Here is a 16,880-nt window from a genome sequence, read left to right as displayed (position 1 = left end):
TAGTAAAAATAAGTAAATAGATGAATTAATAAGTGAATAAAGATACATGGAGAAAAAAAAAAAGAAATGGGGAGAGAATCTGCTTCCTCAGTGCTTTAAAAGCTTATTCTAAAATGTTATTGATTAGGTCCTGCCAGGTTTTAAAAAAAAATTCTGTACAGATCCTGTAAGTGAGAATTAGAGTTTTTTCCAGTTTCAAATAGTATAAAACATCAGTTACCCACTGACATAAAAGAGGAGAGTTAGGATTCTTCCAGTTTAGCAAGATATGTCTACATGCCAATAGTGTAGTAAAGACAATCACAGTTTGTTTGCCCTTCTCCACTTTAAGCCCATCTGGGAGTACACCAAACACACAAACACAGCTGTTAATGGGTTAGGGGAGATTATGATACCAAGGCTGTCTGAAAGGCATTTAAAAATGTTGGTCCAGAATGATGTTAATTTTGTGTAGAGTCAAAACATTGCAGCATTCGCAGGTTGGATCTTGCTCTCGAAACATTTTGGACAATTTTAAACGAGACAAATGTTCTTGATTATATAATTTTGAGTTGAATAATTGTTTAATTTGCTCGTATGGAGCTTGAGTGAATTCTCTGCATTGCTACCTTCCACTCCTTTTCTGAGATGTTGAGTGAGGGATCTTTTTCCTACTGTCCTCTTGGATCTTTGAAAGGGAGGGACTGTAAAATGGTTTTATATATTACAGCAGTAGTTCTCAAACTGTGGGGAGGGCCCCTAGGGGGGCACGAAGTAACAAAAAAGGGGAGCAAGAAGATGTGTAAAAAAGAAAACAATCAAAAATATGAAAAATACATCTACTGAAATCCAAACAAATTAGTTTAAACTACATTCTGATACTAGAAAAATAAATATAGAGTTAGATAAATGTTGATAAAAGTTAAATAGGTATAATAAAATATGCATCTATTATATATCATTAATTAAAAAAGCACAAATTGGTATTAGTGGACTCCTTTGAAAAAAACGTCAAGGGGGTGCGATTAAAACTGTTATGAAAACTCCGGTCGAAAATATTTAAAGTTTGAGAATTTCTGTATTACAGAAATGCTGTCTAAGTCCTCGAAAATGAGCAATATTTTTTCCAGCATAGAGGGAGGTGGGAGGTGAGGAAAATTGCGCAGGTTCTGTTTAACAAAGTTTCTAATTTGAAGGTAGTGAAAGAAATGTGTTGCTGGAAAGTTAAATTTGGAATGTAATTGTTCATAGGATGTGAAGACATTGTCTATGTACAGATCTCTAAGTATGTTTGCGAGGGTTGAAAAAGGTGGTTCTCATGCAGATGTGCCACCGATAAAAGATTCTCTATCTTAAAATGCTTCCTACATTGGTTCCATATTCAGAGTGAGTGAAGCACAATTGGGTTGTTAGTATATTGGCAATAACTTGCATTTATTGGGGCACAAAGCAAGGAATTTAAAGAAGTACTGCAGGATTTTTTTCTATTGCAGACCAAGCCTGTACAGGTTAATCTATTTGTGTCCATGTCCAGGTTTTTATAGTTTGTATGTTTGCTGCCCAGTAATAAAATTGACCTTCTGCCTTTGTAGGGTCGCTCTTTGGATACGAAGATGTTTTGAATTCCACATAAATGTGGTTATGGTTGAATCTAATTTCTTAAAAAAAGTTTTATTGATGTATATTGGAATGTTTTGAAATAAGAAGATAAGCTTAGGGATGATATTCATCTTAACAATGTTAATTCTTCCAGCTAAAGTGAGTTGAAGAGTTGACCATCTATGCAAGTCTTGCTTAATTTGTTTCCATACAGACAGCAAAATTTTGTTGATAAAGGGCTTTATGTTTACTTGTGATGTTTACCCCTAGATATTTAAACTGATCGATGATAAAAGTGAAAGTGTCCAACCTAATATTGTGTGCTTGATAATTCACTGGAAAGAGCACACTTTTATTCACATTCATTCTGAGACCAGAAATCTTTTGATATTCTGTTAGTGCTGTTAGGACTGTAGGCAGAGTATTTTGTGGGTCTGACATATACAGTACCATATCATCTGTATATAGAGAAATTTTCTGTTCAAGTCCTTCTCTGATAATCCCCTTTATCTCATAAGCATTTCAACAGTGAACTGCCAGTGGCTCAATGGCAATTGCAAAAAGTAGTGGTGACAAGGGTCATCCTTGTCTGGTACCACGTTCTAGTTTAAAGTAGTCTGAATTAATGTTAATATAAACTGAAGTTTCTGGATTGGTATACAGTAGTTTGATCCATGCACAAAATACTCGGGCCAAACCCAAATTTCTCCAATGTAGTGAAAAGGTAGTTCCATTCAGTCATATGAAATGCTTTTTCTTCATCCAAGGATAGTAATATCTCTGGGATGTTTAACTTTGCAGGTGAATATAATATATTAAACAGGCGTCGAAGATTGAACGCTAAGTGTCTACCTTTAATAAATTCAGTTTGATCTTGTGATATTACCGAAGGCAGCACTTTCTCCATCCTTCTAGCTAGGACTTTGGAGAGCATCTTAACATCACTATTCAGAAGTAAAATTGGTCTGTATGATGCACATTGTAATACGTCCTTATTTTGTTTAGGAAAGATGGTGATTAATGCTTGGCAAAAAGTTTGAGGTTGAATTTTATTGTCTCCAACTTCTGTGAATGTTGCTAATAAAAGGGGAGCTAGCTGAGTGGAGAACTTCTTATAAAATTCGGCAGGGTAGCCATCAGGGCCTGCTGCTATCAAAGTGAGTTTATAGCATCTAGTAATTCTGATAGTGCCAACAGTTTATCTAATTCTTCTGCACTAAGAGTATCTATTTGTGGTATCTGTAACGCATCCAGAAATGCATTAGATTGTATCTTGTCTTCTTTAAACTCTGTAGAATATAAGGAATTATAGTAATCTCTAAATGTGTGAATTATAGTTTTATGGTCAATGATTTTGTCTCCGTTTGTGTTGGTGATTGCTGGGGTTGCATTGCAAACTTCTTGCTTGTGGATTTGTTGAGCTAAGAACTTATTAACTTTCTCTCCATATTCATAGTAATGATATCTTGATTTAAAAATGAGTTGTTCAGTTTCTTTAGTTGTCAGGAGGTTGAGTTCTGAATGCAGAGCCTGCCTTTTCCTATGAAGAGTCTCACTTAGACACCTGGCATGTTCTTAATCTATTCTACTAATTTCGCTGGTTAGCTTTGATACCTTCTTGGTTTCCAATTTATTTCTGTGGGAAAGATATGATATAATCTGTCCTCTTAAGAAGGCATTCAGGGTTTCCCAGAGTATTCTTGCAGAGACCGCTGAGGATATATTCTGTACAGTTCTCATCTGCTAATAAAAGTGGGTTAAAACACCATTTGCGAGATGAGTATGTGGGGCCTAATGATTTTAGCTCCAAGATCAGAGAGGCATGGTCGGAAATAACAATAGCATCGTACTTGCAGGATTTAATTGTAGGCAAGAAATTGTTATCTACAAAGAAATAATCAATTTTTGAGTAGCAATGATGCACTGGTGAGTAGAAGGAATATGCTGTTGAGTTTGGGTGTAGAAATCTCCAGGGGTCTGATAAGTTGTGGTCAGTTACAAACTGCGTAATTGTCTTTGCAGTGTTAGATGTCATCACCCCTGTCACAGGAGACCTATCTAGGTCTGGATTTAAAACACAATTAAAGTTCCCAGCCTTTATAATTTTATGAGTGTTCACATTGGGTGCATAAACATTTATCAAAATCACTTTACACTTAAATAAATTACCCATGACAATTATGTATCTCCCTTCAGGATCTGATACAACATCTGATACTACAAATGAGACTGTTCTATGGATAAGAATTCACACACCTCTAGTGTTTTTTTGTAAAGCTAGAATGGAACATTTGTATATATTCTTTCTTAATTTCTGCAGCTTCTGCTAGAACTCTTATTAATCATAGTGTGTACAAATGCTGATTCTTTGTTTTTTTATTTATAAAATTAAAATTGTATTTACACAGTATAAAATAATAAAAAAATATATTGTTGTAAATATTCATATTCCCATACTTTTTTTCAAAATTAATTTTTCTTTAAACAAACAAGCTAAGAGCAGGGAAAGTGTTAAGTGGAACCAACTAATTCTTTTCCATTTTGAATGCGTTGTTAATGATCACAGTGTAATATCAAAAACATTTGAAAATATATTGTGTGTAATGTAAATGCAAATTGAGTTGTGGCAACAGATTTAAAATATTAAATTATTGTGTCTATTGATTTAAGGGTAGAGACCAATATTTTTGGTTTTCTTGTCAGAAACCTACACTTTATACCATGATTATTCATTTTATTCAAATTCCTAATGAATATGTATGTCAAATGCTGTAGGTGTGAAGAGTCATGGCTGCGAACAGTGTGGTAAATCATTTGCAAGAAAAGACATGTTAAAAGAACACCTGCGAGTCCACGATAATATCAGAGATTATCTGTGTGCAGAATGTGGAAAAGGTACCAAAATTTTTCTTGCTGTTTTTGCTTTAAAATGTGGACTGTTTAATGATCTTAAACTGAACATGTCAGTATATGAATGTATTTAATTGCTGTAATGAAATTTACTTTTGTGGGATTGAAAATGAAAATAATTCATAAGTTGCATAATTGTAAATACATCATAAATGTATTAAAACGTGGAATTTAAAGTAAGTTACACTTCTGAATTGGAAACATGTCAAACTGCAATGGGTTTAATAAATGCAAAAGGTAATAAAAAGTCATTTTAAATAAAATTTCAAAAAATACTTCAGTAGTACCCCATTTTCAAATTACTATGATTTCTGTTCCATTTTCTATTTTGTTGTTTGTTTTAATATTTGCGTTTATTTTTAAGATAACATCTCACAACCACATGGTGTATAGGGTGTGGGGTGAAGGTGAATAGTATGAATTATTTCTGCATTCTAACAGAACAACCACTATAAGTGAAAAAGGCAAATGCAAATAAAATTGAAACAGACTAAAAGATAGATAGATAGATAGATAGATAGATAGATAGATAGATAGATAGATAGATAGATAGATAGATACTTTATTAATCCCAAGGGGAAATTCACATAATCCAGCAGCAGTATACTGATACAAAGAAACAATATTAAATTAAATAGTAATAAAAATGAAAAGAATTAAAATAAAATTAATGTTAGCATTTACTCCCGGGTGGAATTGAAGAGTCGCATAGTGTGGGGGAGGAACGATCTCCTCAGTCTGTCAGTGGAGCAGGACAGTGACAAAAGTCTGTCACTGAAGCTACTCCTCTGCCTGGAGAAGACTGTCTCTATAAGGCACTTAGTTTATTTGTTAACTAGCATCATATAAACCATCTTCATCTTGTATGTGTTGTTCTCCAGTCCAGCAGTATAACCAATTCCAGTGATGTTTTGCAAAAACACAATATCATCATCTACTGTAGTATCACACCAGAGTGCCTGTAGGTCATATCTAAATAGTAACAAGAACCACACTATTAACTTAATATTGTGTGTTTAATTTTTATGTTTTCTTTCCTTATAGTTATCATATTCTGTACAATTTTAACTACATAATTTTTAGTAGCCTTCATTTTTGTCACAAGTTCATCCATCTATCCATTCATTCTCTTCCGCTTGTTCGGGGTCAGGTCGCGGGGGCAGCAGCTTAAGCAGAGAGGCCCAGACTTCCCTCTCCCCAGCCACTTTTTCCAGCTCTTCCGGGAGAATCCCAAGGTGTTCCCAGGCCAGCCGGGTGACGTAGTCCCTCCAGCGTATCCTGGGTCTTCCCCAGGGCCTCCTCCCGGTTGGACGTGCCCGGAACACCTCGCCAGGGAGTCATCCAGGAGGCATCCTGATAAGATGCTCCGAGCCACCTCATCTGACTCCTCTCGATGCCGAGGAGTAGCGGCTCTACTCTGAGCCCCTCCCGGATGACTGAGCTTCTCACCCTATCCTTAAGGGAAAGCCCAGACACCCTGCGAAGGAAACTCATTTCAGCTGCTTATATTCGCGATCTCGTTCTTTTGGTCGCTACCCATAGCTCATGACCATAGGTGAGGGTAGGAACGTAGATCGATTGGTGAATTGAGAGCTTTGCCTTACGGCTCAGCTCTTTTTTCACCACGACAGACCGATGCAGAGCCTGCATCACTGTGGATGCCGCACCGATCTGCCTGTCAATCTCACGCTTCATTCTTCCCTCACTTGTGAACAAGACTCTGAGATAATTGAACTCCTCCACTTGGGGCAGGATCTCTCCCCCAACCCCGAGAGGGCACTCCACCCTTTTCCGGCTGAGGACCATGGTCTCGGATTTGGAGGTGCTGATTCTCATCCCAGCCGCTTCACACTCAGCTGCGAACCAATCCAGAGAGCTGAAGATCACGGCCTGATGAAGCAAACAGGACAACATCATCTGCAAAAGCAGTGACCCAATCCTGAGTCCACCAAACCGACCCCTTCAACACCTGGCTGCGCCTAGAAATTCTGTCCATAAAAGTTATGAACAGAATGGTGACAAAGGGCAGCCCTGGCGGAGTCCAAATCTCACCGGAAACGGGTTCAACTTACTGCCAGCAATGCGGAACAAGCTCTGACACTGGTTGTACAGGGACCGAACAGCTCTTATCAGGGGGTCCGGTACCCCATACTCCCAAAGCACCCCCGACAGGGTTCCCCGAGGGACACGGTTGAATGCCTTTTCCAAGTCCACAAAACACATGTAGACTGGTTGGGCAAACTCCCATGCACCCTCCAGGATTCTGCTAAGGGTGAAGAGCTGGTCCACTGTTCACGACCAGGGCCGAAAACCACACTGTTCCTCCTGAATCCGAGGTTTGACTGTCCGACGGACCCTCCTCTCCAGAACCCCCGAATAGACTTTTCCAGGGAGGCTGAGGAGTGTGATCCCTCCATAGTTGGAACACACCCTCCGGTCCCCCTTTTTAAAGAGGGGGACCACCACCCTGGTCTGCCAATCCAGAGGCACTGTCCCCATGTCCATGCGATGTTGCAGAGGCGTGTCAACCAAGACAGTCCTACAACATCCAGAGCCTTAAGGAACTCGGGCGTATCTCATCCACCCCCGGGGCCCTGCCACCAAGGAGTTTTTTGACCACCTCGGTGACTTCAGTCCCAGAGATGGGAGAGCCCACCTCAGAGTCCCCAGGCTCTGCTTCCTCATTGGAAGGCATGTTAGTGGGATTGAGGAGGTCTTCGAAGTACTCCCCCACCGACCCAAGCGTCCGAAGTCGAGGTCAGCAGCGCACCATCCCCACCATATACAGGGTTGACACTGCACTGTTTCCCCCTCCTGAGATGCCGGATGGTGGACCAGAATCTCCTCAAAGCCATCCGAAAGTCATTCTCCATGGCCTCCCCAAACTCCTCCCATGCCCGAGTTTTTGCCTCAGCAACCACCGAAGCTGCATTCTGCTTGGCCTGCGGTACCTACCAGCTGCCTCCAGAGACCCACAGGACAAAAAAGTCCTATAGGACTCCTTCTTCAGCTTGACAGCATCCCTCACCGCCAGTGTCCACCAACGGGTTCGGGGATTGCCGCCACGACAGGCACCGACCACCTTGCGGCCACAGCTCCGATCAGCCGCCTCAACAATAGAGGCACGGAACATGGCCCATTTGGACTCAATGTCCCCCACCTACCTCGGGATGTGGTCGAAGTTCTGCTGGAGGTGGGAGTTGAAGCTACTTCTGACAGGGGACTGCCAGCCGTTCCCAGCCGACCCTCACAACAGGTTTGGGCCTACCAGGCCTGACCGGCATCTTCCCCCACCATCGAAGCCAACTGACCACCAGGTGGTGATCAGTTGACAGCTCTGCCCCTCTCTTCACCTGAGTGAAGAGCTTCACCTTTTTATATATAATATCTTGTCACAAGTTATTATATATAAAAAGGTGAAGCTATTGATTTATTGATTATTGAAATTATTGATTTTATGAGACAGTAATGACAGTGTTAGCTGGATGATATTCATTCAAAAAGAGATTTATTACTTTCTAAATAAATCTGTCTTAAAATTGAAGGGCACAATTGCAGTGTTTTTTATTTCATTCATAAAGCTATGACTGATGTCTCCAATATTTAAGACCGACTAGGCCAAAAATAGTGCAGAGTTCAGTCGGTACTAATGCTTTTGTATTAATTCATAGTTGCTTTCAACTCCTCTGCCTAGGTTATTGATTTGCTATTTTTCAGCTCGGGAGCTAATCTGACTAGGTGTTTCGTATCATATAATTTTTATGACACTCACTTAATTCTCATACCTAAACAAAATAAATATCCCCTAAGACCACTTAACCAACAGAATATATTCACGGTATTGCTTCAGAAATAAACAGATATCAAATTTTAAAATGGGCTCTCGCTCATCTTTGTCAAAACAGTATTGATTTGTCTAATTTGTTTTGCCAGTGATTGTGGCTTAATTAATTAGAAGAAAAGCCACACAGTAAACCATTAACAAATGTTGGGCTGTACAGCTCTATTTATTCAAGTAATTAACAACATTATATACACACTAGCTGAAGCCCGCCGTAGCATACAGCGGTGTAAGAATAGGAACGGAAAACGATGAGAAAGGAATTCAGAAATCAAGAAGAAATAGATACTTCTTGAAAGACACAGTTGTGAATAGGTGTTTTGGTGTTGATGACAGATATGAATCGAAAGATCTAACCCTAGAAAAAGCCATGTACAACTGACTGTGGCTGAAGACTGGTTGCTATAATTATTGTGAAGAGTAAACAGCATGTGGGTATGAGGAAGGCAGCGCTTCTGAAATTTGATTCCGTAAATATAATCAATAATGTTGTTGTAGAATGTCTCTAAGTAATTCCTGCAGCTTAATCCAAAAGACTCGTACTACAATATCAGGTCTGTGCTCCGGTCTTTGGGTATTCGACAGCGCATATAGAAATTCAGGCCAAGCACGATTACATGTGAAAGTGATAAACAAATGAGGCTATCCGAATTTACGTACTATGGCCATGATATCCTGATAGTTTTGTTGCATGTATCTTGGACTTACAGGAAATGTGGACGGTAATATGATCATTTTGTCTACACGTATGTTGTTATTTTCAGCGTTTGCTTACAGTGCGTCTGACAGTCCTTTGTATTGTTCCACACACAAATCTTGTTGATCTAATCCTAGATAGTTGAGACGCGCACCCTCTGTTTTAACATATGCATCTACAACGTGCTGTTGGAATAGTTCGCCGCTGGAGTGCAAAATACCAAATGTATTCCTCATTGTTAATCTGTACGCATAAAATTGGCATTGAGTAAGCCTTCTTCGCTTGGCAGTTCTTTTATCGAGAACATGTAAAACTTTGTGCCAGCCAATGTCTCCGTAAGGGAATAAAAGTGGGTAAACCATAGGATCGCAATTCATATTGAGCGTGGAAATCTGTTTACAGGAGTTGCCTATGGGACAGATGCAAATGTCCCTTTCGGCAGGCGGCCATCTTTTCCGACGAAAATCGCTGCAACATTGGTGTGACATGTCTGGGCATTGTATCATCGTAAATCCTGCCTAGGGTTTTCATCGAAAAGCATTCGTACAGATGCTGTTGGATTGGACTGAGCAATTTCATGCATGTGTTTGTATGATTTAGTGAAGGGTTGTGGACGCGGAAGGAGGATTAGAGATGGCGGGCGGGGCTTTGTCGTGCATTCCCCATGACGCGGGAGGAGTGTTAGAGCGGGTGGGCGTGGCTCTGTTGTGTGTATCCCATGGTCGGGCGACTTGGTTGGTTATATATGTAGAAAAGCAGCCGGAATCGAAAAGAACAATGTAAAGTCAGTGTGGCTCAGAGGTTCATATGGACTGTAGAAGAGACGAAAGCGACTGAGGCTGTGTTTGGTGAGGTGTTGCATACAGGCACGTGAGCAGGCAGTACGCATGCCTCGAGAGTGAGGGTGGACGCGGAAGGAAGATTAGACTTGGCAGGCAGGGCTCTGTTGTGCGTATCCCATGATGCGGGAGGAGGGTTAGAGTTGGCGGGTGGCGCTCTGTCGTGCATATCCCATGGTCTTGGAGTTGGTGGGTGGGGCTCTGTGAGTTGGAGGGCGGGGCTCTGTCATGCATATTCCATGGTCGGGCGACTTAGTGAATTATATATAGAGATGTTAGTCAACATGGAAAGGTGACAGTGCATTTCTAGCCCGAGTCCTTGCTTTAACACTACATGTATTGATGGCTGGAGTGTTCCTGTGAAAGGAACTTTAAAAGTACCCTATGGCATACCTGCAAGCAAAAGGAAGGACGGTAAGATCCCCAAGGGGGATTGTGCCTGAACCCTGTTTGTCTTTCAGTGGACTGTTACAGCACTGTAGTTACACTCAGAAAAGTATAAAACAGGGTTATTTAAAACCCTTCCTATTTTTAATGCTGTATTGTTTGTTACAATCTCATTGCACAACCAAGAACATGCCTGAAGTCAGGAGTAAGAGACAGTCAGTGCAGCATACACTTTTCTGACACCTATTAAAGCAGAAATATTACAATTACATTCTTGATTGGCTTACTTTGTGTTTTTTTTTTTTCCCTTTCATGAATATTTGTTTCACTTGAGACATACTTCATTATTAGTTATACCAAACACAGAAATCACCAAACAGACCAAAGAAACCAACAACCGACATTTGGAAGAGCTTTTTTATGATATAATGTACTTCTGAAGAATCCTTGTATCTTTTTATGTAATAAAATTATGACTTCAACAATAACACGTTTTTTTTGTTTTTAACCAGGAATGAAGACAAAACATGCTTTACGCCATCACATGAAGCTGCATAAAGGGATAAAAGAATATGAGTGCAAGGAATGTAACCGTAAATTTGCACAAAAGGTCAACATGCTCAAGCATTATAAACGCCACACTGGTTAGTGTATCTCTCCTTCTACATCCTGCTATCTTTCATGGTCATAAGATTGTCTCATGATAGTCATACATACCCAGATAATGGATGCTTTTTCAAATAAGGCATGGTCTAGAGATCAAATAAGCTATGATCTCTGTTGAGTTTATCACATAAAAATAGCATAGAATGATGAGCAGATATTGTCAGAGTCTATTTAAACAAAACCTCAAATAATCTAGGTTATTTTAATATGTGTACTCTTCACTCTTATGACTTAATGGTTTTTATCACTGGGTTGATAAGGGTTGCTACATTTTGTTGCATTCCTTTTTTCCTTTAACATTCTGTCTCTCTGCAAAATGGTCCAAATAAATATACAAACTTTATTTCCATTTAATGTTAATTAATTTATAGTGGATTGGTCTAATTTACATAGAGAGCTGTTCATTAAGCAGATATGGTTACCTGAAAAATCTTTTTTGTACATTCATTGCAAGCATTGGGGTCCGAATCCAGGTGGTTCATCATGTGGTGGGTGCAGCAACATGCATTTTAAGTCATACCCTTTCGAAATAATTGGAAAAGAGATTTAATGAAACAAGCAAATTTACACAAATTTGAGGTGGCCTAATAAGGAATAAGAATTGTTGAGTTGACTATACCATTTCAGATATAGTTGCATAAAAGAGTTACCAAGTTACTTTAAGATAAAAATTATACAAAATAGTTTTTGTGCATAGAAGAACTTGTACCTTCATGTTAACCCAGATTTTGTACAATAATATGGTGTAAGACTTTTCAAAAAGATTAAATATGATACAATACATTGTAATCAGGAATATTATCTTTTTCTTTTTACTTGTGTAGTTTTGATTATAACATACATGGTGTCATTTTAATTTGCCAGTTCAATTGTCTGATTGCCCTGACATTAAGAGCAAATATAATGACTTGTTAAAGTGGTCTTAAAGCGAGCTCTAATGATCTGCTGAAAAGAGTGAGAGGTTAAATGGATACGCTTAAATGTAACAATAAGATGTTAATCAACTGCAGCCTTTAATAAGTAATATGGTATATCACAGTAATACTATATTAAAAGAACTGTAAAATATATTATAAATAGCAAATACAGTAAATATTTATCATTCCAATGATCTTTATGATATCTCTGGCTTAGCATTATGGATGTTTATGTAGATTTGATACAGTCTAATGATGTAAGTTTAAAATTTAAGTTTGGATAGACGTTTGTACATTTTTCAGCTTTCACCTGTTATAGTTTAAGACAAACGTTTCTTTCTTTTTATTTGGTTACTTTTTTCTTTAACATTTTAAAATAACTTTTTCTGCTCCATACCCTGCATTTCCTTAACTTTTACTCTTTAATACAGTTCTTCAGTGTAGCACATTTTATGTGGAGTGATCTGTAGTTTTAATAATTGAATGTGGAAGTATCCTTTCTATATCAATATGCAGTTTTTCTTATCCACATCTTGTGCAGTGTCGATTGTTGTCTCTGCATTTTTTAAAGTATGTTTCTGCTTGTTATTGACATGATTTTTGTTTGTAAATTGATATATTAATTTTTAGAATATATGATTTGTTTTTTGTCACAGGAATAAAAGACTTCATGTGTGAACTATGTGGAAAGACGTTTAGTGAGAGAAATACAATGGAAACACACAAACTGATTCACACAAGTATGTATATTAACCTATCTATAGAGGATAAATGATACTGTGTGTGTGTATGTATATATATATATATATATATATATATATATATATATATATATATATATATATATATATATATATATATATATATATATATATGGGCTTTGCTTGCCCACCCCCAGGTTTGGTTTATCGGATGTACAATTTAAAGAAAATATTTTCATGAGAATTGAAAATTGAATTGGAATTGAAAAATTTTGTAAAAACAATACTTGTCCTTTATTTCCTGCCCCGGGCGTGGTTAAATCTCTTTCTCGCAGGACGTATAATGTTGCGCACATTGTGAAGGGAGAGGGGGTGCATGGGGGGGATTTTGAACACACGCTAAGGAGATGCCATCGGATCAGCTGCTGTCATTGTGCTCCTGCTGCTGGTGAGCTGCGTGTTCTGTTTGTCGCGCTCCGTGTCGATCATTTAAAAGCCTGTACAACAGCTGTCCTTTTGCCACATTGCTTTTCTGCCAATTGCACTGTGAAGAGGGGGCTTGGGGGGGGGCCTGGCTTAATGCACGCTAAGGAGAATTGGTCGGATCATCTGCTGGCGAGCTGCTGCTGATGAGCTGCGTGTTCTGCTTGTTGCACAGCACGTCGATCATTTCAAAGCCTGTACAGCAGCTGTCCTTTTGGTACTTCGTGTCTCCCCTGCTCGCGTTGTGAAGGGGGTAATGTTTGAACACATGCTAAAGAGAAGCAGTCAGATCATCTGCTGGTGCGCTGCGTGTTCTGCTTGTCGTTGTTTTAAGAGCTGGGAGCACATGAAGTGTGTCTGCCAAAAGCATTCAAACAACTACTAGGTTAGATGTCCGTGAACTTGTTTTAAATGTTGTCTCACTGCCTTGTCGTGCGTGACGTTACAGTGTCTCTTGCAGTACGTCAAGTTGTCTTCCGAGAAGATCACATCTCGTCTCCCTCCCAAGATTTTTTTTATAATAAATATATATATATATATATAATGGCCTCCAGGCGGCGCAGCAGCTATGTAAACCCGACATAGAAAGGCACAAGGCACAAATTCAAAACATAACAAAGCATTTTTATTTACAGGTTAAATGTTTCCCAATCATTCCCCCTGTATAGTCCCAGCACACAGTACAATACAAGAGCACTTTCTTTTCTTCTTTCTCTTTATCTCAGTCCATCCGACTTCGAACACCAATCACTGGATCAGGCAACACCTCGTTTAACAAACTGAGCTAGAAAGAGAAGCTTCCTGACCTTAAACTTATTAGCATCGTATGCTGCTACAGTGTCTTTCAGCACTGCTACTAAATGCTTTGCAGGCTCTTATTTTAATGGTCAGTATCTCACTTTTTCTCTAGCCAACCACCCCCACCCACAGTTTGGGGAGTCTGCCCTTTCCTCCTGAGTCAGCAGACTGTGGATGAAAGTCAAAGATACGAAGATATAATGTGGATCATATATTAAGTTGACTTCATCTTTACTCTGGACTGAACAGACAGACATGTTAGACATGTGAATTTCATACCCATAAGGTCAAGCAACAAAAATAAAGATAAAGATTAATATAAAGTATGTTAAGTATATAAGGAAAGATAAATGACATAAACTGCGGTGGGCTGGCGCCCTACCTGGGGTATATTTCCTGCCTTGCGCCCTGTGTTGGCTGGGATTGGCTCCAGCAGACCCCCGTGACCCTGTAGTTAGGATATAGCGGGTTGGATAATGGATTGATGGATAAATTACATAAACATGACAAACAAGAAGCTGCTTCAGGATATTAAAGACCTGGAGAAACGTTTACGTAATCTCTTTGAGGTGACCTTTAAAGGCATACTAGAAAAAATACAGGAAAATGCAGGTAAGGTTGAGAATAAAATTAGAGGACTTGCTGCTAAGCTTGAAAACGTTAAGCAAACATTCATGACTCAGTATTGAAATAGTTGAAAAATTGTCATCTGCCACTGACAGAAAAGCAACAGTTACAAAATCCGAATGCAGTGTTTAGAGTCAAACTAACTGCGCTGGAAGATGGTTACAAAAGAAAAAAAAATCAGAATTGAAGGTCTGCATGAAATATGTGAAAATCTAAAACCAGTGAAATTCATAGATGAATTATTCTCTAAAATAATTGGAGAGGACTTTAAATCATACACCTAGATATATTGGCGGCTTACCTCATACGTGGATCAAATGCCTCAAAACCTGGAAGCCTTGTTGTTTGTTTCGACAAACTACAATCTAAATAAATTTGATGTTGCTTCTTTGCATTTGTATTTTATCTGATTCCTCACTTTCGACAGCTGCTAAACATGTCACATTTTACAACTTTAAACAGTGCCTATGCAAAGCCGCAATCAGATGCAGCCTCTTGTATCTTGCTAAACTGAGAGTGGCTATTCAAAACAAGTGATGAAACAGAAAAAGAGCTAAGAAAACTGATCCCAACACTCTTTGAAACACAATCATGAGTCACATTTTGACCTGGCAAGGCAAAGAAGATTTTACCTGCAGTTTGGTCCATTCGCAATGAGGCTTTTGCTGTAATTGTACATTATATTTCCTTCTTGACCATTTTTACATTTTCATTAAAATTATAACTCCCCCCAAAGGGGACTATTTAACAGAGTGATGGTGAACCTTTTGGACTTGGCGTGTCAAAAATTCTGAAAATGTCTAACTTGACTCTGCTGACATGTCACACCCGCTAAACAAAAGAAAAAATCATTGACCATAAAAATATAATGCACAAAATTAGAGAGTTCTATAAATCCTTATATTGTACTCAATTTAAAGAAGACCAGACACAATGTAATGTTTTTTTTGTTTTTTTTGTTTTTTTTTTCCAAGTATTACAGATACTACACCTAGATACTCTCAGTGCAGAGGAATTGGTTAAACCTCCGACGCTCTCAGAATTACTAGACACTATAAACTTACTTCAGAGTGTGAAAGCAGCAGGTTCTAAAGGCTATCCTTCTGAATTTTACAAAAAAAACTTTCAGTTTAGTTACAGTAGCTCCCCTATTATTAGCAACATTTCTAGAAGCCAGAGACAATAAAATTCTACCTCAAACTTTATGCCAAGTGTTACTGTAATTACCATCTTTCCTAAGAAAAATAAGGACTTATTACAATGTGCATCATTCAGACCAATCTCACTTCTGAATAACAATGTTAAGATACTTTCCAAAGTTCTAGCTAGAAGGATTGAGAAAGTATTTCCTTCGGTAATATCACAAGACCAAACTGGATTTATTAAAGGCAGACATTTAGCTTCCAATCTTGAACGCCTGTTTAATATAATATATTCACCCATAAAGTCTAACATCCTGGAAGTCATATTATCTTTGGATGCAGAAAAAGCACCATATTGTACAAATTTGGGCTTGGCCCAAACATATGTGCTTGGATCAAACTACTGTATACCAGTTTGTATTAACAACCTTATTTCAGACTACTTCAAACTAGAATGTGGTACTAGACAAGGATGCCCCTTGTCACCACTGCTCTTTGCAATCTCCATTGAATCATTGGGAGTTCACCATTGAAATGCATCTAAGATAAAGGAGATTATCAGAGAAGGACTTGAACAGAAAATATATGTACTATATGCAGATGATATGGTACTATATATATCAGAACCTCAAAATTCTGTGATTGCAGTCCTAACAGTACTAGCAGAATTTCAAAAGATATATGGATTCAAAATTAATTTGAATAAAAGTGTGCTTCTTCCAGTGAACACTCTAGCATACAACATTAGATTCGACACCTTCCCTTTTATCATTGCAGATCAGTTTAAATACCTAGGGGTAAACATCACAAGTAATTTTAAAACTCTTTTTCAATGAAATTTTGCATTCTGCATGGAAAACCTTAAACAAGATGTGCATAGGTGGTCTACCCTCCATCTCAAGAAGAATATCATTTCCAGGCTTCTTTTTCTATTCCAAACCATCCCCATATACATCAATTAAGTATAGGAAACTAATCAAAGACTTTGTTAAATGGTGTGACTCAAACCACCTACAACTAAACACCAGCAAAACCAAGGAGCTGGTGGTGGAGTTTAGGAGGACCAGGCCCCTCATGGACCCCGTGATCATCAGAGGTGACTGTGTGCAGAGGTTGCAGACCTATAAATACCTGGGAGTGCAGCTGGATGATAAATTGGACTGGACTGCCAATACTGATGCTCTGTGTAAGAAAGGACAGAGCCAACTATACTTCCTTAGAAGGCTGGCGTCTTTCAACATCTGCAATAAGATGCTGCAGATGTTCTATCAGGCGGTTGTGGCGAGCACCCTCT

At 38.7% G+C, this 16,880-nt stretch overlaps 1 protein-coding gene across 3 annotated transcripts in view; it reads left to right on the top strand.

The window, feature by feature from the left end:
- The window catches only part of prdm15 (PR domain containing 15), a 133,683-nt gene that overhangs the window by 99,353 nt on the left and 17,450 nt on the right, over nucleotides 1-16,880 (top strand). For all 3 annotated transcript variants that reach the window (XM_039744578.1, XM_039744577.1, XM_039744576.1), the window contains 3 exons: nucleotides 4,354-4,473; nucleotides 10,765-10,896; nucleotides 12,492-12,575. In XM_039744578.1, the coding sequence (XP_039600512.1) occupies nucleotides 4,354-4,473; nucleotides 10,765-10,896; nucleotides 12,492-12,575 (336 nt within the window). The remainder of the gene's footprint in view (nucleotides 1-4,353; nucleotides 4,474-10,764; nucleotides 10,897-12,491; nucleotides 12,576-16,880) is intronic.

The sequence above is a fragment of the Polypterus senegalus genome, chromosome 2 (genome assembly GCF_016835505.1).
Source record: "Polypterus senegalus isolate Bchr_013 chromosome 2, ASM1683550v1, whole genome shotgun sequence".
NCBI classification, from domain to species: domain Eukaryota; kingdom Metazoa; phylum Chordata; class Cladistia; order Polypteriformes; family Polypteridae; genus Polypterus; species Polypterus senegalus.
Note: the sequence above shows the minus strand (reverse complement) of the source record. Positions and strands in the feature narration are given on the sequence as shown.